Genomic DNA, 22,250 nt, shown 5'->3' on the forward strand with positions numbered 1-22,250 from the left:
AAAAAATAGAAGAAAATGTGAAATATGTCATCAGAAAGACTATATGGCAGTTGTTGTTCAGTTGATCGGTCATGACTGACTCTTCATGACCCCGTATGGAGTTTGTTTGACAAAGATACTGGAATGGTTTACCATTTCCTTCTCCAGTGGATTAGTCAAACAGAGGTTAAGTGATTTGCTCAAGGTCACATAGCTAGTGAGTGTCTGATACTAGATTTGAACTCGGGTCTTCCTGACTCCTGGCCCAGAGTTCTATCCACTGAACCACCTAGCTACTTCCATACGATAGTAGGCATTACAAACACTGACTCTGGAGTCAGAGATACTGGTTCAAATCCTACTTCTGACCTGTGTGACTATGAACAAATCACTTAGTCTCTCTGAACCTCACTTTCTCATCTGGAAAATGAAGGTTTGGACCTGAGGACCTTTGAAGTCCCTTCCAGTTCTAGATGTATGATCATCTGATTCCATGTGCATAGAAAGTCAACGTGGTGTTATGGGAAAAACACTTCCTTAGAGTCAGAAGATCTTGGTTTAAATACTTGCTCAGACAATTAGCAAAGTTGTATAAACTTGGAAATATGGTGCCTTTACTCTCTGAGCTACCATTTCCATACCTGTAAAATAAGGGCATCAGACTAGGTGATTTCCCTTTTTCAGCCTCCCCATTCTTTCAAATCCCATGCTTGCTACCTACTGGATTGAGAGCCAGTCTTTTTTGTTTCATGCCCTTTTTAATAGCTTCAGCTCATGAATTATCAGGGGTTATGTTCTTAATGTTATATATCTCAATTGCTCCTTGTGCATAGGATGAAATAACTTGAATTTAGGCCTTGAGATCCCATGCAACATTAGAGATTGTATATATTGACTGAATATGCCTCATTCACCATCAGGCAGGAATCACCATGGTTCTATTTCTGCCTTGTTCCATCAGTGTTAGATTTATTCTTTTGTTGGATTCTGAGATAGCATGACATAGTAGTTAGGACTTAGAGTCAGGAAGACCTGGATTCCAATCCTGTGTCTGATTCTTACTGGCTAGATGACCCCTGGGCAAGTCATTGGACCTCTTCCAGCCTCCATTTCCTCCACTGTAAAATGGAGACAATACTGTCTGCAGTACTTTGTAGGGCTGTTGTGAATCTGAAATGAAATAATCTGTGTGACTTGCTTAGCAAACCCTAAAAAGCAATTCATGCTTTAAAAGAAGGGGAAAGCATGAAGGTTGATGATTATTTATAGAAAATGTCATTGCTTGCTTTCTCAAAATGTGCATGGAGCAGGGGAGAAATTTTTGAGAGAAGGGAAAATACACAAGTAAATGTGTTATTTTAGAAGAAAAAGTGGATGTGGGATGAACATATTGGTATGGAATGGTGATGTTTCTATTTCTGTCAAAAAATAATGTTTTACAGAGAGATTGTTAGGAAAGCTATCCTTGTTATCACTAGAGGACAAATGTCCGTTCACAAATGTGGAAGCAATAAGATAGATGTGTTGTGCATATAAAAAGAAATTAAACATTAGGCATGGAATAAACACTGGATGCCTTTCTGCATGATGCAGCTCGATTTGTGGCCTCTGACACCTGAAACTCTGAACAGAGAGAGACCCTCCATTGTTTAGTGGAATCAGAGAACTCAAGTTAGTTTGCTGAGTGCATTGCTGCTGAAATTTGATTTGAGAATGTTCTCAGGCTTTGAAGAAGACAGTAGTTTATATGGTATTGGGCCAACTCCTGAAAAATGATTGATTTGAACAAAGGTCACTGAGTTCTGATTCCAGAGTTTAATGTTTTTGGCATGGGGTTATTTTTGGCCTCAAAATTACATGAAAAGCAAGAGGTATGTGAAGGATAGAGAAAAGAAAAAAAAATTATCTCTTTGCCAGAAGTAGTGGTTCAAAATTTCATTAGGAAGAAGATGCAGGAAGTTTCATGATTCTTCTTAAGTGCTAATTATAAGTCACTACAGACTCAATTATTTAGAGCAGACAACTCTTTGTTGTTCAGAAACTGACTTTAGTCTATAGATTTATTCAAGGACCTGAAGGCATTTTGCTGCAGTAGAAAGACCACTGGATTTGGAATCAGATTACCTGGGTTCTAATCCTGGCCTGAACAATAACTGCTATGAAGTGATCAGGGCTGTCCTCCAGGGAGCCAAAATTTAGAGGGTGCTGACAACCCCACTGATCCTTCTGCAGTTTAGGAACCAGAGCTTATCACCTACTTATCCATGGTGAGGAGTTAAAATAGAAAGCTCTGGGGCAACCTCTCAGGTTGCCAATCTCACACACCTTAGGGGACCTCCTCCTTGGCCCAACTTTGACTTCATGATTCATGCCGTTTACCAGGAGTACATAAATTGCTAGTTTTTCCACTTACTATGGGTGTGGCCCTAGACAAGTCACTTTGTCTCCATCTCATTTGTAAAATACAAATCAGATTAGGTGACCCCTTATGTTCCTTTGAGCCCTGCATCTTCTGTTGCTACGCTTTTCTTTACCCTCCTGCACCTAGAAAAGTGACATCAAGCCTTTGGTGTGGGCTGGTATGGATATGAGTAGATCAGCTCTACAGAGACACAGTTGCCAGAGTATTTCAAACCTCAAATGCTTATGGACCTTAATTCCTTGAATAAGTAGACCCATCTTCTGTGAAGACCTTCTCATTGTGTCCTCTTTAATACAAAACTGTTTGAGTATATATGTGTATACTCATATATATACATATATATGAGTATAATATGTGTGTATACACACGCACACATAATGTTCATATGTTAAATGTTAGTTCTAAAGGGATTGTTTTCATAGAAATTTCAAAATTGCCCAAGTCCCCACTCTTACCCTCATATCTGGTCTTATGGGGACCTGTGGTGAGGAGGAATTAAAAAAGGCATGAGACAGATTACCAATGGGGATGTTGAATGGATCGAGGGGTGATGGAGATAAAGGGGCATTGAGATTTAGCTCCCATTGAGAACTTTTTAATTCATTGTGTATTTCAAGCCCCATGATCTCCTTTCCCCCTCTCTCGGTGAATGAACTTGATATTGTGGGAAAATGTATGTGATAACTACAAACGTCCTTCTTTCCCTTCCTCTTTGCAGACTATTGGCTGTGACGACTACCTAGGCTCTGACAAGGTCGTAGATAAATGCGGTATCTGTGGAGGAGACAACACAGGCTGTCAGATTGTGTCAGGAGTGTTTAAGCACACCCTCACCAGCCTGGGCTATCACCGTGTTGTTGAAATCCCACAAGGGGCCACAAAAATTAATATCACTGAGATGTACAAAAGCAACAATTATTTGGGTAAGTTTATTCTTTTTTTTCTTCCTCCAGGGGAAATGATCTATTGCCTAATGGTGTGCCTATCCAAGAAGCACAAGAAATGTATAGTAGCATTCAAAAGAGCCATAAGAACACACTCATCTGTCTTAAATTCGAATGGATACTTTTGTCTCTCTGGACAGCAAGCAGTAATTTAAGAGCTACCACTTAGCATCTCCATCCTAAATCCTCGCCTTGGATGGATGATGTTAAGGAAAAAAAACCTCATATAGCAAGCATATGTGAAACATCTATATATTTAAACCAGCCCTCCTTTGTTTTGAGAGACATAGTTAAGGAAATGAATATCTGCATAAATAATTTCCCGACCCTGAGTAAGTAAGGGAGGCTGAATAACTAAGGAAACTTCTAGTCTGGTGGTTTGGGATTTGGGGGAGAACAGCTAATGTTCTTTTCCTTCATTTCCTCGGGCTCTAGAAGATGGATTGATTTTATTTTCTTCCTGTTTCTGCTTTGGCTGCCTATGACATCAGGTCTTTGGGCAGAAGTCAACAAAACCACTGTAGAGCAGGTTTGGGAAATACCTCAGATGTTGAGAGTATATGCTCACAAAATTACCTACAGATGAGATCCTTGCCTAATACTTCAGGGCACATGGACTAAAGAGTTTGAACGCAAACAAAGCAAACCAACCCATAATGGAAAGTATTTAGGTTGATTAACTATGTATGGGGACTTATACATAAATTATGAAATGCAACAACTCTCAAGCAATGTCCTACAACTACTGACAATGCCTCATTGTGGTTATTACCCTTCTCTTTTTCTTTTTCTTTTGTTGTTTTGCTACTGGCTCATTTACTTATTCATCCTCTCATCCTAGATTCTAACACAATCAAGGAGTGTGTCCTAATTTTCATAAATAAAATTGTCACATTTCTCTCATTAATCAGTTAGCTTTGTATCCCCATCTAGTACATTTCATAGTATTTAAAAGTACTTATCTGAACAAGACATAATGGAAAGAGCATTGGTTAGAAATTAGAAGATGTGACTGAATTAATAAATGAAGGAAGTGATGGTTGAATGAAAAAGCGTTTTTTAAGTATTTATGTGGCATACTCTGTGTGAAGTGCTGGATATAAAAGTGTGAAAATAAGACAGCCCTGTTCCTCAAGAAACTTAAATTCTAATAGGGGAAACAAAATATTAGTGGAATAGTGGCCAAGAAAAGGTATTTTATTCTAGGGATAATCAGGTGGGTGATGAACAAAAGTTGTAGGGCATTAAATTGATATGCCCATTTTCAAAAGCAATGATAGTTTTGTTTATATGATTACTAGAGTAAAAGGTAGGCCTGAGGTGGGGGAAGGAGAGAATGTGGAAAGTGCTCTTTATTTGCCTTTAATGGCTCTGCTTGGTTTCAATTCCACAAACATCATTCCTCCCCCAAAATATGCTCATGACCAAAAATCTCATCATCATTCAGATTGACTAAATTTTTAATACTCAATACTTTCTCAGCATCTGCAGTTACTTCTTTACCTCCCCCAATGGAAGAGAGGAGCAGTAAATTTCTCCCAAAGCCTTCCTTGACAGAAGGCTTAGAATTTCCCAGGTAGCTCTCCATTTTCTATCAGTGGCTCTGGCTGGTTTTGATTCTACAAACATCACGAACAGGTAACCCATAGTGTCTTGCTCCCCCTGCTTTTTAGATTCCTTTTCTGTATTGTGTTTACGCATTAGATTGTAAGCTCTTTGAGGGCAAGGACTGTCTTTTTCTTATTTTTATCTCCAGCTCTTAGCACAGTGCCTGGCACATAATAGGTGCTTAATAAATACTTACTGGCTGACTGACAGTATGTGTGGTAGTAGCTCAGAAGTTAACTAGGGTAAATGATCACGTTGGTCTGAATCCAGTGAGACAGAATATGGTCTCATCTATCAGGACAGTTTGGCCGCAGAGTCCATAGCTCCTTCCTGTGACAGTCTTTTCCTCCAGAGGAGGCTTAAAATGCTGCTTTGGTAGCTTAGAAAATGGCCATTCTGGCTCTGATACTTCCTAGTTATATGACTGAGCAAATCTTTACCACTCAGGGAGTTGAAGCAGCTGGGTAGCACAGTGGATAAAGCCCTGGGCTTAGAATCATAAAGACTCATCTTTGGAATGCAAATCCAGCCTCAGACACTTACTGGCTGGGTCAGCCTGGTCCAATCACTTAACCTGCTTGCTTCAGTTTCCTTATCAACAAAATGGACGGGGGAAGGGAATGGCAAACCACTCGAGCATCTCCCAAGAACACCTCAAAATGGGCATAAAGAGTTGGATGTGACTGAAATGACTGAACAACTGTAACAACGAATCTGACATACCTTCCAACCATGATATTCTGTGATTTTTGTGATAAAATGTCCATGTGGTCTTTGATCCTTCTGATTATCTCAGTAAGACCTCCAAAAGCTCAGCCGACACCCAAAGGAAACTGAGGCCCAGCAACAACTGGAGAGTCAGAAACGCTGCATCTCTAGGTGCCAGGGGCCCATAGATAGTTAATACCAAGCCATTTTCTGTAGTCTTTGAGAGACAGTATGGATAGAGCACTAAACTTGAAGTCAGAAAGATCTAGGTTCAAATCCTACCTCTGATACTTACTGTATGTGTGACTTTGGGCAAGTCACCTAACAGCTCTGTCTGTGCTTCGCTTTCCTTCCCCTGTAAAATGATGAGGTTGCACTAGATAACCTCTAAGTTGTCTTCTGGCTCTAAATTTGTAATCTATACCATACAGACACAAAACCAGAGAAGATCTCATTTTCTTATACTAAGGGGATGGAAACCCTCCCACGTACACATGAGGAACAAATGATCAAATTAAAATGGTGGGTTCAACTTATTTTGGCTAACTTTCAGGTCACCAATTTAGTCTTTGGTCTATTTTTCCTGGTTTGAATGTGATAACTGATGAAAGAAAGTCGTTTTTTCATGTTTTTTAAAACCCCTTCTTCTCTCAACCCCCAAAATGCGTGTAAGGATAAATGATTAAATATTTATAAACATCCCATCTCCTGAAGTGGAAAATAAATGGAGTGCAATTCTGTACAAAAATTCCACCAAATTATGCATCCTCTTAGTTGCTTTGTGTTGGTTTTTTGGTAACATTTCCTTGGCAAGAAAGATTGACTCTGCCCTTTTATCAACTTCTGGGGTTGTTGTTTGAAGCCAGAATTAATATTATGAGGTATCCATCTGGAGTGACCCTTATTACAAGGTATGTCCCAAAGAAACAACTTTCCTGTCTCCTCCACCACCACTTTAAATTATTGTTTTGTTTTGTTTTTCCTACTGTCTCTGTAGGACTGTTGCTACTTTTTCCTGAGTCTTGAAATGTCAGTGAGGGAAATGCTTAGTCCAACTGCCCTTTATCAGTCTCACGCCATTTACTTTTAATTCTGTAAAGTCCTGTGGATTTCAGGGTCATCACACATATTCCTATACTTAGCTAATTTGGTCCCTTGGTCATTCCCACTATGGAGAATGATTCCCACCAGGAAAAATAGACCAAAGACTAACTTGGTGACCTGAAGGACTGCCTACTGCTCCCAAGGTAGGATTTCCATTATATTCTAAGGGTCTTAGAAAATCCACTCACAACTTCCTGGGCCTCCTGGGAGTCCATCAGAATCAGCTTTGTGTCTACAAGGCTATTGTAGACTTCTATGAGTTAGTGCAGAATGAGACCTGGCTTCACTGATTTCCAAGTGTTTAAGGTAGGGTATCATTTTCCTGGATATTATCTGAGGGTATAATAAATGTTTCTCTTTCTCCTTTTGATGGCCTGTGAGATTGGTCAGTTATCACTTCAGCTCCTGAAGTGAACCCATTTTTGACTATGGGGAGACAGTGTGATGCAGCAGAAAAACCTGGATATTAAATCAGAGGACTGGATTCTAATTACTCAGATCCACTGGTGGCCTTAAACAAGTCAATTTCCTTCCCTGAGCCTCAGTTTCCACAAAATTAAATAAAATTTCCATCCTACCTATAAATCTATGCTCCTTTCTGAATACAGTGATATGAGAGGTCTGGACTAGAAAATCTTTAAGGGCTGCCTTGAAATCTGATGACCAGAAACTACTGAGATGTTTACAAAGTTGGTGGAAACATGGTATAAATGAAGGGGAAACAAGGATTGCACAAGTCAGTGGGAACTTGTTAGGTTGATTACGCATATTTGTTACAAGGCTTTTGTTTTTCTTTGTTGTTGCTGTTTTTTCCCCAATAGGGGTGGATAGTGGGTAGAGGGAGAGAAAATCAATGCTTGTCAATTTTTTTGAAAATTAAAATCACGTTAAAAAAAACCAACAACCCAAGACATTCAACTTCTCTAGGCCTCAGTTTCCACATCTGTAAAATTAGGAGTAGTGGACTGGATGACCCTCAGGTCCCCTCTATCTCTGAATCTATGATTTTGTGATTGGCAGTCTGGTTTCAGCCAGCTAGAAAGGTTAGAGAAAATGCCATATTTTCACAGCAATTTTGCTAGAAGATTGGCTAGCTGTTTACATCCATAGGTAAAATAGCTCTTGCTATAATGAAAGTTTATCTGAAAAGCAATTGCAAGATTAGCACATCTTTCTTCCTGTTAAAATGAAGTTGAATCAAATCCCAATGACCTTCCAATAGTGTTGCTGGCTGTCTTTTTTCCTTAGGCAGGTTTAGTAACATTGCAGCAATTGTATTTGACAGCATGGATTGGATTTAAATCAAACACAATTTAAGCCAGTAGTCAGGAGAGCTTGGTCTAATCATTTTTGTCCCCTGTAAAATGTTCATTCTTGCTTCTTGGTATAGCTATTTGCCTTTCTTCGTACCTCATGTCGAGATACATTTTATTTTTGTGAAGTGTAGACATGATCTCTTTTAGAACAGTAATTTATTTTTATTAGAGTGGGGAAGGAGATTTTTGAAAGCTGAACAATAATTTGCTCATTTCAGTTATCAGTACTAATGAAGGAAGATTATCTCTGGAGAAGCAACACGGTGTAATGCAGTGATACACAAAGTTTTCTTTTTGCTCAAGGCAAAAATATCAGTCTTTACAGTCGGGAAATCACAAGTGAACCAGGTGATTCTCCTGTGCACATGTAATTGTAGTTCCATACAATTTAGGACTAGGAGTTCCACACAGTTCATAGGACTACTTGTCTAATATGCCCCAGCATATGCATTGAGAACTACTGTTAGAATCAATAGAGCATTGAGCTCTCGATTAGAAATGTGGATTCAAGTCACACTTTTGCCCCATACTGACTTTGACTAGGAGACAAGGCATGTACTTCTCATTGCCTTCAGGCAACTTTCTAAAATTACAAATTGCAGGACGTGAGTTACCTTTTACCAAGAGTTCTCTACTCCAATTCTGTTCAATTTGACAAGCATGTATTTAGTTCCTACTGAGTGCTAAGCATGTGTTCTAGGGAGTCAAAGATGAAAAAATGAAACAGCCCCTGCCTTTAGGAAGCTTACAGGTTTGGATTTCCCCCTAATTTGCCCATTCCCCAAAAAGAAAACCCACTAATAACCATTTGTCAAATCAGTAGGAACAAAAGAAAAACTGAACCAGATACTTGTGAAGTCAACAGAGAGATAGTCATTCTTTAAGTTAAAAGATGCATTTGAAGATAGTATATCTTTGTCACTCTGTTTTGCATACATGCACACCTATTTTACTCAGGTAGATAGACTTTATCAGAATAAGTTAGCACACCAGTTGTCAGTCTCAGAGTGGCCCCAATACTACAACAACCAGCCCTGCTATGAATCAACAAGTTACAGGCAGAAGCCAGGGAGGAACTATAATAAGAAGACTAGATGCATATTCAGAGGCTGCCTGTCTGAGTTCTTGAGGCAAAGACAAAGGCTCAAAAGTCACTTTTTGACCCAGATATGATAATTATAGTCATTAGTAGCCTCAGAGCAGGGGCAAGGGACCCACTGAACCAGTGAAGCCCACAGGAAGTACAATAGAATCTTTATCTAAGAGGCTCAGGTTGAGTTACTAAGTTAAATGTGACCCATTTTACCTGTCATGACTTTGATGTGTCACCACTTTAGAGATGCATTTATAAGGAAAGTATTTCAGTTTATTTCCTTATAGGCACTATACCTACAATTAAGAGGATAATGCCTGTCTATGGCCCCATGGACCAACTGACCCAGACATAGATAAGTGAATCAAAGATCAGGTAGCCCATGAATTTCATTCTGCTTTTACAATTTAAGTAGTTACTAGGCCAACCTAGCTAAGCTTCTGAGTTCAGGTGCAATTGGGTATATTTAAACCGGTTTAGTGATACATCATTTTTGCTTTTTCCATAAAAATATCTTTAATAAAATGATAAGCAGAGATGTTAGTTAATGTCTAATTACAATTCTTTGACAAAAGGATACACAATTTAGAGTTTGATTTAAGGAAATAAAAGCCCCCAAGTTCTATTAAGTACCTGTCATATTCAACTTCAATTTTTAGAAATCACTGCTTCATTCTAATCTAACTTTCCCTATCAAAGATTTTTGAAAAAATCTTCAATTTGCCCTAAATCTTTACTGAGATTTGGAGGCCTTTTTAGTATTATATATGACTCCAGCTCTGTAATTTTGGTGGACTTCAGATAACTGTTGGCATCAAAAGACCTTAACTACCTGCTTTTAAAATTTCACTGAGAAGCCATTAATTTTCCTTTGAACACTTCCCATTTAGTCTTGACCTTACTTATCATTGCTTCTTTCTCATTTTCTTTGCACAGAGAGAATTGTTGTTGTGTTACTGGCAGTTTTTCATGTATCGCCATTTCAGCTAAAAGAGAGAAGTTACAATGTACATGATCAGCATCTTTCTTCTCTGTAATGCCCTTTTTCTAGCCGGGAGATTTTTACTCTACATATGCTATTCTTCTTAATTATTTGCCCTTTGAAGTCAGTGTTTATATAAAAGCTAATTTGCATGAAATTTCTTAAAATTACCTATTAACTACCTTAACTGGCTTCCAGCAGATTCAGAACCTGGTTTTAGGTAGACTTGTCTTAAAGGAGTTCTTTCTTTCTTTTTTTTTTTTCTTCCAAGATGTATATTTAAAACACAGTTAAACTGAATCCTTATCAAAAAATATATTATCAGAGCTTCTGTTAGAACCACATTCTGAGTCCCTAGGGAACTAATCAAATCCCATCAGGTCAAAAGGAAAAGTCCAGAGGACTTATCTGTTAAGTCATAGGGAGGTTGCCATCTGCCATTTTCCTTGAGTTTTGTGAAATATTTTCTTACAGCTACTGGTTATTGTGGTTGTCTCTTCTCCTATTATTTCCTCAGGCCTTCACTTGTGTTAGGTTGCGATTCTGGTGGTAAGAATGCAGTGAAAGTTTTAATAAAAAATAGTGCAGATGCCAACTTGTTGGATGTCCTTGGTCATAAGAGTTCTTATTGTGGAAGAACTGTTGATAATCTAAGTTTAATGAAGACTGAAGTTGAAAATGCAAACCAAGGTAACCAGTCATTATACTAAGTCTAGAGATACCATGAGTGTCTCTAAAAACAAACACAGAAAGGTGTGCTGCCTGGCACAGGGAGATGCAAGCACACTTATAGATGTTTAATAAAATCACATTATGTCATTCCAACTAGGGGTATCTTTCCTATATTCAGGGTTTATCATCTTAGTCATTTCCTGCTAGTCTCAGTTAAGGTATTATCCCAAGACAAGAAAACATTTTATTTTACGTGTGAGTTGTTGTTCGGTTGTATCCAACTCTTTATGAACCCATTTGGGATTTTCTTCGCAAAGATACTGGAGTGGTTTGCCATTTCCTTCTCCAGCTCATTTTACAGATGAGGCCAAGAGGGTTAAGTGATTTGCTGAAGGTCACACAGGTAGTAAGTACTCAGGCTACATTCAAGAAGATGAGTCTTCCTGACTCCAGGCCCAGCACTCTAGCCACTGAGCCACTTAGCAGCCCCAAATATGGGTACTTGGCTTTAACTTAATGAATGTTCTTATCTGTAGAGCTAGAAATCTATTATCTCCTTAGAAATGTGTACTAGTATATTTAGAGGTCCTTGATCTCTCTAGAGTCTGCTTAAAGAGGTATTAATCTCCTGACTAGGTTAACTCCTTGTTCATAAGAATAACATGGATTTGGCCCTCCTAACATTACTGTTCTCTCCTTGAAGTCAGGAAGAACTGAGTTCAAATCCTGCCTCAAACACTTAGATGTGTGACTATGGAGGGCAAGTCCCTTACATTGTCTCAGCTTTTGTTTTCTCATGTCTAAGATGAAGGGATAGGATTCCTTGGCCTCTAAATTCTCATCAACTCTAAATCTATGATCCTATGACTTAGTCCCTATGTGATCTTGGGCAAATCAAAAACTCCTGTTCTGCTACAGTTTTCTAATCTGTAAAATGAGGGAGCTAGATTAGATGACATCTAAGGCTTCTTTGAACTCTAAGACATTGAGCATCTCAGTCTTTCGATTATACTACATGTGATTTATAGGTTTTATCCCCTTCCCAGTTATCCCAGAGAATGAGAATAGGCATACAAGAATTTAACTCAAATGCAATTTTGCAAAGATCCCATGTTAGGAAGCTTACCCCAATAGTTTCTCCAGTTTCCCAGTTAGTAATGAGTGTTTTTGATGTCTAACCTTGTGCTTTCAACTTATAGAAATTGTAGTTTGTTTCCATTTTGATCTGAGTTCATCTTGGTTTATCCTGCTTAAAAAAATACAGAAGCAATTGAAGTTTTAATTAAAACCAGGATTGCTTTAATAGGTAGTTTCCAATTTAAGAACCACATCTAGCTTCTGAGGCTTCTAATCAAACTCTATTTTAAAACCGCTATAATTTCCCACGGAGTTCTCAATCTTCTTGTGTTTTAACTTTATCTGGGAGAATCAATCAATTAATCAGGAAATTAACAAGTGGTTATGTACTCGGGTGCTATGGGGGACACAAAGTTGGATAAAATGTTCCTGCTTTCATAGAAATTAAAATCCTATTTAAGGAGACAATATTAATATGCATGAAATAATGATACATGGCATAAGACAGTATATTCAAGCTGAAAAAAAAACACTGTAGTAGTCTAGAGGAGAGAGACCTCAGTGTAGATTCAAGTAGTCAGGAAAGGGTTCATGGAGCTGTGCCTTAAAGACTGGGTAGGATTTGGAAAAGCAAAGGGGTTCCTCGTAGGAGGAATACTGTGAATAAAGGCACCAAAGTGGAAATAAGCTTGATTTGCTCAAAGAAATGCGAGAAGGCTGGCCTGACTAGAGCTAGGTTGGGGCACTGGGGAGCGATAGAAAATAGGATTGGGTATATAATGGGTCTAGATAATGGAGTGCCTTGAAAGCCAGGCAAAGGGGATGTTGGCTTGATGGGATAATTGAAAAGTGAGTCATTGAAGATATTTGAGAAAAGAGCAGCTGGAAGAAAGCAGTATTTATGGAAGAATAGTCTGATAGCAGTATAGATTGGAGTGTAGAAAGACTTGAATCAAGGAGAGAAAGTAGGAAGCTGCTGTAATTCAGCAATTCAATATAAGTATTTACTAAGAACTGCTATGAACTGAACAAGGCACAATGACACAATCTCTGTCCTCAAGGAACACATAATCTATTAGGAAAGATAAGATATAAACAAATCAACATAATGTAATATATAATAATAAAAATATAAGGAAAGATCAAACAGAAATAGGAGGTATCTGGAGTTTCATAATCTCTTTAGGCTGGGTTTCATTAAAAAAATGATTAAGGTTGAGAAGAATCTTAGACTGGACAAATAGAGGAAGGAAAATACATGAAGAATATTTCAAAAGAAGAATTTAATGTAGGAGATTCGGTAAAATGTGAAAGAGGGATGGAGGGGAATGAATCAAAGGTGAATTCAAGTCTTCCAGCCTGGAAATACAGTGATTGCATTGACCAAGACAAAGAAATTGAGAGGTAAACTTTATTCAGAAGGGAAGTTAATGAATTCTTTTTGGACACGTTGAAATTTAAGTACCAGAGTATAGAAGTTAGGCTGTTTCATAGAAAATGTGAACTGGGTGCTGTCCAAGAACTTTTCTTATTGTTCTAAAAGTCTTGGTGCAAGAATTCCTCTGCCTATCAAGAAACTCCTCTTTTATTTGCCACTTTGCCTCTTTGCCACTCAACTATGTCAGCTTGAGTAACTGCAGTTCCCATTGTGACCTAAGAACTCATTGATACTCCCCTACCCCTTTTGTTCACTCTTTTGTATTCCTCTGCTTCTGTGTTCCTATTTCTGGTAGATAACTTAAGTAAACACCGTGAAATGTGGGTAGGAATATTCGACCAGAGATTTAAGGATTATTAGCAGAGTAATGAGAGTTGAATCCACAAGAACTGAGAGTATAGTGACAGAACAGCAGACCAAATAAATGAGAACTAGAATGCTTAGAGCTGGGAGAATGGACAAAGAAGAGAACATATCAAAAGAAAAATAGAAGAAATAATTGAGGATATCGTAGAACCAAGGATAATATAGTGTTCTAGAAGCCAAGGGTGATGAGAATTTCTATTAGAAGAAGTAAGAATTGGTGTTATTCAGCAAAGATGTCAAAGAAAATGCCTATTCGTGGGGGGCAAGGAAGGAGAGGTGACAATATGGGAGATGATTGCTTACTTTACAAAATGCAAAGCTAGACAATGGACAAATGAGAGGCAGCATGGCATATAGTTAGAGAGCCATCATTAGGGTCAGGAAGGTCTAGGTTCAAGTCCTGTCTCAGACACATTTGTATAAACTTTTGAACCATGATCAAATCACTTAACTTTTTGGTGACTCCAGGTAATTCTCCAAGATTCTAAACAAGTTGTTAATTTTCATTGGTAGAGAGAATTTCAACACTGAGAATTTGCCACTCTGGTCCGGTCAAGCTTGGACATGATATACAGCATTCAGTTTCATTTATTTTGTTGTTATTCTTTCTATTTACATTTCTGTGGCCATTTTAAATATTGCTCTCCTGCTTCTGCCTGCTTCACATTATAACAGTTTTTATAATTCTTCCCATGCTTCTCTATAATCATCATATTAATTTTATTTGTAGCACAGTGATATTCCATGACATTTATGTAACACAGTTTGTTTAGTGATTCCCCATTTGATGAGTTTCAATTCTGTTTCTAGTTCATTGCTACTACAAAAAAAAGAGGCTGCTATAAATATTTTGGCATATGAGGGGCCTTTGTTTTTATCATTAAACTCTGTGGGGTATATAACTAGTAGTGGGATCTTTAGGTTTTTAAAGGGTATGGATGTTTTAATCCTGTATCTAAATTCTAAAATATTTTCTAGAATGGTTGAACCAATTTACATCTCTACCAATGAATTAGTGTGCCTATCTTTCCCACAGCCCTTCCAACATTTATTCCAATCTTTGCTAATATGCTTTATGTGAGGTGAAACTGAAGAATTGTTTGATTTGCATTTCTCTTACTAATGATTTAGAATAATGCTTCATGTAGTTCTTAATAGTTTTCAATTCTTTTGATAATTCTTTACCTATTGAAGGATGGCTTGTAGTCATATATTTTTGATAGTTGCCCATAATATCTTAGATATATGATAGCAATTCTTAGAGATGCTTGATATAAAGATCATTTCCCCATAATTTTCCTTCTCATCCTAGTTGCATTACTTTGTTCATATAAAACTTTTCTAAATTACCCATTTTATGTTTTGTAAAGGTAAAGTCTAAATTTGTCTTCCTTGTTTGGATAATAATTCCCCTCCTAGCCACAACTATGAAAGGTACTAGAACAAATTTTCTTCTAATTTTTTTAATAGTATGAACATTAAAGTTCAGATCACATACCCATTTTTTATTTTGTTAAGATATATGATGTAAACCTAATCTCTGTTAAGCTGCCTAATTTTTGCTTTTTACTTTTCTCTACACTTTCTTGCCAAATAAGGATTTTTTCCTGTGTTAATGTATGTTCTTAGGTTTATAAAACACTGGGTAATTGGGTACAATTCTTTCTGCTTCTTCCTTTTCTAGTGGGTTCTTCTGATCTATTTTTTCCGCTTTTTTTTTAAACTAATGCCAATGATTGCTGCTTTAGAATATGATCTGAGGTCTAGAAGTACTATATTACATATTCATTCCTCTTTTCATTCACTATTTCCCCTGAGATTCTAGACCCTTCAAATGATTTTTTTTATCATTTTGCCTATCTCTGCAAAGTATTCCTCAGTAGCCTGATTGTTATATAAATAAATCTGTAAATTAAGTTAGGCAATATCATTATTTTTATCATTTTGGCCCAGCTCAGCCCCAAGTACTTATATCTGTCTTTAGTTATTTAAGTCATTGCTTATTCCTTTAAGGGGCCTTTTGTAATGGTATCAGTAGTGAACTTGAGTGTGCCTTGGTTATTTTAGCCTTGCATTAGAATCTGTTCTTCTGCATCTCTATGATTTCATCAGCACGGGTATTCCCTCCATTGGCATAGATTGCTACCCCTCCACTTCTTAAAAGAGTGCTATTGATGAATTGACATGGCCAACCTTCTGTTTATGAGCCTGTGTGAATTTAGCTAGGCTAGTCCTCAGACAACTCTTGGTGAGTCCTATACTTTTCAAATTAGTAGAATTTGCCAGCTTTTGTTCCACCAGAATAAATGCCAGGTTTCCTCTATATCTCAATGAGACATTAGAGACATTAAAGTATGACTTAGGTAAATAATAACTACCACAACACTGTCTTTTTCACTTAGAGGTAGCTAGGTGGTACTATGGACAGAGCACAAGGTCTGCAGTCAGGAAGACACGAATTCAAATATAGCCTCAGACGTTTACTAGCTGTGTGACCCTGGGCACATCACTTAACATGTATTTTACTTCAGTTTCCTCGTTTGTCAAATAGGGATAATAATAGCATCTACCTCACAGGACTGTTGCTCAGGGTCAAATGAGATAATAATTGTGAAGTGCCTGGCACGTAGTAAGCAATATATAAAAGTTAGCTCTTATTATAAATATTAGCTATTAAGGTTTGCAAGGCACTTTAATATTGTTATCTCATTTGTTTTGTGCCCTACTTGGCAGGTGCTATTTTTATCTCTCTTTCACAGATAAGGAAATTGAACCTCAGAGATGCTGAGTAACTTGACTACAGTTCTGTGTCTGAGGTGCGATTGATTCCCAAGTCTTCTTGACTTTAAGTCAAGCTCTTTACCTACTACATCAAAGGTGGGGAAGCTGTAGCCTCCAGGCCCCTGTATGACTCTCTTGGTCCTTAAGTGCAGGCTTTTGAATCCATACCACTTCTGCAGCCTCGAGGCTACAGGTTCCCTACTCCTGTACTACACCATGCTACTTCTTAGGAGTATTTTTAAGTTGCTATTTTTTAAAAGAGGTTTATAAATTTAACTTGATTACATTAACAGAAGTCTGAGCAGTCAGAACGATCATTCCAGATTAAATATTGAATTTTGGTTTAATTTTGTCAATTCAATTGCTTAACTTTACAGTATAAAGTCAAAAAAGGCAGGCATAAAAACATACTCAGCAATGATTATTCATATTTGCCACTATTGGCCAACATTTCACTTCATAGAATCTAGGAGTTCACTGATAAACTATAAAGTAGTAATAACTCTTCCCCTCTGGGCATGCATTATCCTTAAAGTGTTTTTAAGAAGGACAATGATAATGATCAGCATTTAAAAGGTCAGATACCAGAGATTGTAGTTTGCAAGGCTTTTACATTAATGTTCTTCCTATTTTCTTTCTTGGGAAGATTGTAATCTTCTTTAAGATTGGAGTCTTCTTGGGGTCTGGTACTCCTTGGATATTTTTCATTATTATTGCCACTGTGCTAGGCACATTTGGATTGTGGGAGAAAGAGACAATGATTCCAGGAAACGTTTGTGCTGTGGCCCCCAAATGACAATACTGAAATGTATATAGCAATTTATACTTACACTGCATTTCCCCTTCATTGTATTTGATCTTCACAGTAGTTCTATGAGCTTGGTAGTACAAATATTATAATTCCTATTAGACAGAAGAGGAGACTTGGATGCAGAGCCCCGGTAACATGATTTACTTGAGGCTATATAATGATAAGGTTCACCAAATACATCATCATGTTAGTTTGACTTCATATTTAGGTCAAAATTTCTAACTATGGAAATATTTACACTCAAGCCTTAGAGGCATGACTGACCTTCACTTGAAGTTTCAAGGCATATTTCCCTACTCTTTTCCTCATTAATGAAATTTGTTGACATTTATTTCATAATTTATTATACCTTATATTTTAAAGTTTACCATCAGTTGAAGGGATACTCAATCATTTGATGTGGTACAATGGAAAGGCTGTGAAGTTAGAGAATCTAGGTTCACATCCCACCCTTGATACTTACTACCTATGTGACCTTGATGTGACCTAAGTTTTCTGGGCCTCAGTTTCCTCATCTGTAAGATTAGCAGGTTGGATTAAATGACCTCTGAAACCTCTTCTAGTTCTAGATCAATAGATAATTCTATGTTTACAGCTTCCCTATGGCCTAGAGGCTAGTTACAAAAAGAGACAATTAGGTGACAGTGAATATAGAGAAACTATGACATTTACTATTATTGAGCGGATTTAGGTTTGTAAAGATAATGACAGACAGGAGGTGTGCTGGAGGCAGCTCAAACCAGCTCTCAGGAAAGCCAATTGTTTAATTTTCATTTATACCTTGGAAATCAGTATATGCTACAAATCTGGGCTTGATATGTTGTTTTCTCCATTGTCTAGATTTAGAAAAGTGATGGAAAAAAAATAAATAATGCAGATTAAAAAAAAGTATATCATATGTACTTTTTTGTGAACTGGATTTTAAACATCTACCAGCATACACTTATCTACAGAAACCAATAAATAATTCCTATAAACTATAGCACAGTAGCCCAAGCATTTGCCAGGTATGACGAGCAAAGTCTCAAATCATTTTGCTTGTGACCTAGATATGGAATAATGATTTGGGGTCATAGAGGGAGCTAGGTGGCACAGTGAACAAGGTGCTGGACCTAAGTCAGACCTGGGTTTGAACACCATTGCAGTTACTTGCTAGCTGTGTGACTCTGGGAAAGTCACTTAACCTCCCTATGCCACAGTTCCCTCATCTATAAAATGGGAATAATAGCACCTATCTCATAGGGTTGTAGAGGTGATCAAATAATATAATAATATATGTAAAGTGCTTTGAGTACCCTAAAGAGCCATGTAAATGCTAGCTTTCAGATTTAGAAGATTCTTTAGGGGTCATCTAGTTCAACCACTGTAATGGTCCCAAGTAATTGGTCAGTCATCTAGCTTGTGCTTGAAGACCTCCATGAATACGAAACTTGCTACCCCCAGAGTCAGGCTATTCTACTTTAAAAAAAAAATTTTATATATATATATATATATATATATATATATATATATATATATATATATATATATATATATATATATTTTATATATATATATATATATATATGCACACACATATATATGTAGATATAGGCATGTATGTATATATACACATATATATATATACATATACGTATACATATATAATTGTTTAATTCAGTTAAATAAGCCTTTATTAAGTGCCTACTACATGCAGGGCACTATGTAAGTCGCTAGAGATAAAAAAGGCAAAAATAAAACAGCCCTTGCCCTTAAGAAGCTTATATTACATTGGATGGGTGGAACAGAGAAAAGGGCCAAGGGCTGTATTTACAGAGAAAAGGAAACTCAAAATATATAAAGTCAATACAAAATAACTTGGAGGAGGGGCTGTAGGGCGAACTACCAACTTCATGAATAAGATTTCCCTAATATTAAATCAAAATCTGCTTCTCATAATTTTCAACCATTGGTCTTAGTTCTGCATTTTTGGAGCTAAGTGAAATAGATCTCATCCCTTTTGCACGTGACTATGTCCTCCCATTTGTTTCTTCTCCAGACTACATATCTCCAGGTCATTTCACCCAGTCCTCACATGACATGGTTTCTAAAAACTTTACCATGGTGATAAACCATGGTGTGGCGGTTGTCTACGTGAACCGCCTGCCAGGCATACAGACAGAATGAAAGAGCGTTTAGTAAGCCCTTACGATGTACTGACCCCTGTGCTAAGTGCTAAGGACAGCAGCAAGGTGACTGTAAGAGATTTGTCAGAGAATGTAGTGTGGTGTAGTGTATAGGATAGCACAAAGGAAAGTGACTGTGCCTCATCTGGGGAGGGGCAGAAGAAAGCATGTATGTAGGAAGAGGCAAAAAGGCAGCGCAGAAGGTCAACAGCAGGAAGAAGTTCCAGACCTGGAAAAGATGCAGGTTACATTCCTCACAAAGAAAAAAGTCTCATTCTAAGTACAGAAGAAAAAAGAGAAAGGACCAGACCAACCAGGGCAGTAAATATATTAAAGATGGAACCTAGGGGCAGCTAGGTGGCACAGTGGATGGAGCACCAGCCCTGAAGTCAGGAAGACCTGAGTTCAACTCTGGCCTCCAACCAAACACTTGACATTTACTAGCTGTGTGACCCTGCGCAAGTCACTTAACTCCAATTGCCTTAAAAAAGATAAAAAATAAATAAAGACGGAACCTGTATCCTAAAAACACATTTCAGTAGTGGTACACAGGACCTGAGAAGAACAGAAAAGACAAAGGAAAAAAGAACAGGAGCCAAGGTAGAAAGAAAATGAACAAATTGGAGGGAAATTTTGAAGGACTATTTAATTACACATGTGTGGGTCAAGTGCAACTGAAAGTTGGAATGTTTAATGTCATTAGCATAAAAACACAGAAATTATAAGAAGTCCTAGAGGGTAAATGATTATGTTTTAGCCCTCCCAAGTCTTATAAATGAAGGAGTGATTACTGGATCATAGATCTGGAGTCTGAAAGGACTTCAGAGACCATCTAATTCAACCCCCCCTCACTTTTACAGATGAGGAAACTGGGACACACTGAGGTTATGTGACCTAGCTAAAGTCACACAAGTCAAAGTGTCAGAGGCAGTACTTGAACTCATCTCTGTCTTGTACCATGCTTTTCCAAGACTGGATACATAGTACATAGAATCACAAAAACTTTTTTCTAGAAGAGAACTTTTTATAGTCCCAACCTTTCCATTCTGATTAAGGCATAGATTAAGATCCTGAGAGTAATTAAATTCCCCAAGATCCACATAGTTAGTGAGTGTCAGGTGCTAAATAAATGAATGAATAAATGAATAAATCCACTCTAATTAATTGAAGGCAACAGATGCACCTCACTGGACTCTCAAGAAGTATAAGTAGGCTCAACTTTTGATATAAGAAGTCAGGCTGTATACAGAAAAGATGATGTTTGGTCTACAAACAGAACTTGGGCTTTGCCAATTGAATGGGAGCCACCAGGGATGGAAAACTTGCCTCACAAAGATAATGAGGCTGTTGAAAAAATATGTGGGTTCTGTGTGGACCAATAGGAATGTTATAGAGAGGACTGCTGAGCAGGCACAGTTTGACCTAGACAATCACCAAGGTTCCTTCTAAATCTTAGATTCGGTGATGTTTATTTTAAAAGGAGGTGTGTGGTTTTTGTTTGTTTGTTTGTTTTTTACCTGGAGACTCCAGTTTCACATTAGGTAGAGGGTCCAGATCCAAAAGCAACAGGGAAGTAATAAAAGAAGCAAAATTATTTTGAGTCTGCTTGTAAAAACATGGGGTTAAAAAAAAGATTCTGATTTGGACATTCATACAAATTACTTTGAAAAACACTTTAAAAAAAGAAAAAAATTGTTAATATTGACTGGATTGATGTTTGACAGAACAGAGGTAAAAACGAGAGTCTCTTTTCTACCCAAAATTGTAAGTAAAAATGAATTTCTTTGAGCAGGAAAATTGGGCCAAAAAAAGTGAATCCAAGTGAAATCACGTTTGGGCAGAAGACATAACAAAACGGATGTCCAAGGGGGTGAAGAGCCCTGTTCCCCCAGAGTATGATGGGACATTTTAAGGAGCTTCAAACAAACTCTCAAGGGAAGAAAAGGAGGAGTGGAAGGTTTTAAAGAGTAGAATAGATATTCAGAGCTGAAAACCAACTAATGAGGAGCATGTATAAGGGAAATAAGGGAGAGAAATATAGTCAAAGCAGAAATATGAAGAGGAAAAGAGTAACATAGTATGGAGGAAACAGCACAGGGCTAGAAGTTTAGCCATAGCACCAATTACTTATGTGGCCTTTGGCAAGTCGCATGACCCCCTGAGCCTCACTTTACCAGTCTGCAGTCAATGATTTTTCAGGTTCCTTCCAGCAAGTAAAGATCTATAGCTCTTCCTCTAAATACATCAAAATCAATGAAGTTTTAACTGGTATAATTAAGAGATGAGGGGAGAATAATAATAAAAATAATTATGATGATAGTATTTGATGCTTTAAGGTTTGCAAAGCACTTTACCAATATCTCATTTTGTCTTTTCAATGACTTGGATTGATAGAGTTGTTATTCCTATTGTTATTCTGCCTTGCCCAGTGTCACACAAGAAGTATATGTCTGAGGCAGGATTTGAAATCAGGTACGCCTAACTCTGGGCTCCTTCCTATCTATTGCCTCTGCCCCACAATGCCTTTGGCACTATGTTGAAAAGTTTAACCAGCTGATAAAAAAGAATCTTCTCTAGAAGCCTTCAACCATGTTATCAAATTCAAATAGAAAAAGAGGTCCAGTATACTATGCAGTATACTATACTATACTATCCCCTATGGCCACAGTTTGACTTAGAAAACCACATATTAACATTATCTGTGTTTTACTTTATTTTCTTAAATATTTCCCAATTACACTTTGATCTCTTGGGGAGGGGGAATCACTCTTGGGGAGGGAGTGT

At 37.5% G+C, this 22,250-nt stretch overlaps 1 protein-coding gene across 1 annotated transcript in view; it reads left to right on the forward strand.

The window, feature by feature from the left end:
- Positions 1-22,250, forward strand: part of THSD4 (thrombospondin type 1 domain containing 4) — an 891,140-nt gene that overhangs the window by 731,180 nt on the left and 137,710 nt on the right. The window contains exon 8 of the mRNA XM_020982022.2: positions 3,120-3,324. Within this exon, the coding sequence (XP_020837681.1) occupies positions 3,120-3,324 (205 nt within the window). The remainder of the gene's footprint in view (positions 1-3,119; positions 3,325-22,250) is intronic.

This window comes from Phascolarctos cinereus, unplaced genomic scaffold (genome assembly GCF_003287225.1).
Source record: "Phascolarctos cinereus isolate Bilbo 61053 unplaced genomic scaffold, phaCin_HiC Scaffold_3;HRSCAF=262, whole genome shotgun sequence".
Taxonomy (NCBI): domain Eukaryota; kingdom Metazoa; phylum Chordata; class Mammalia; order Diprotodontia; family Phascolarctidae; genus Phascolarctos; species Phascolarctos cinereus.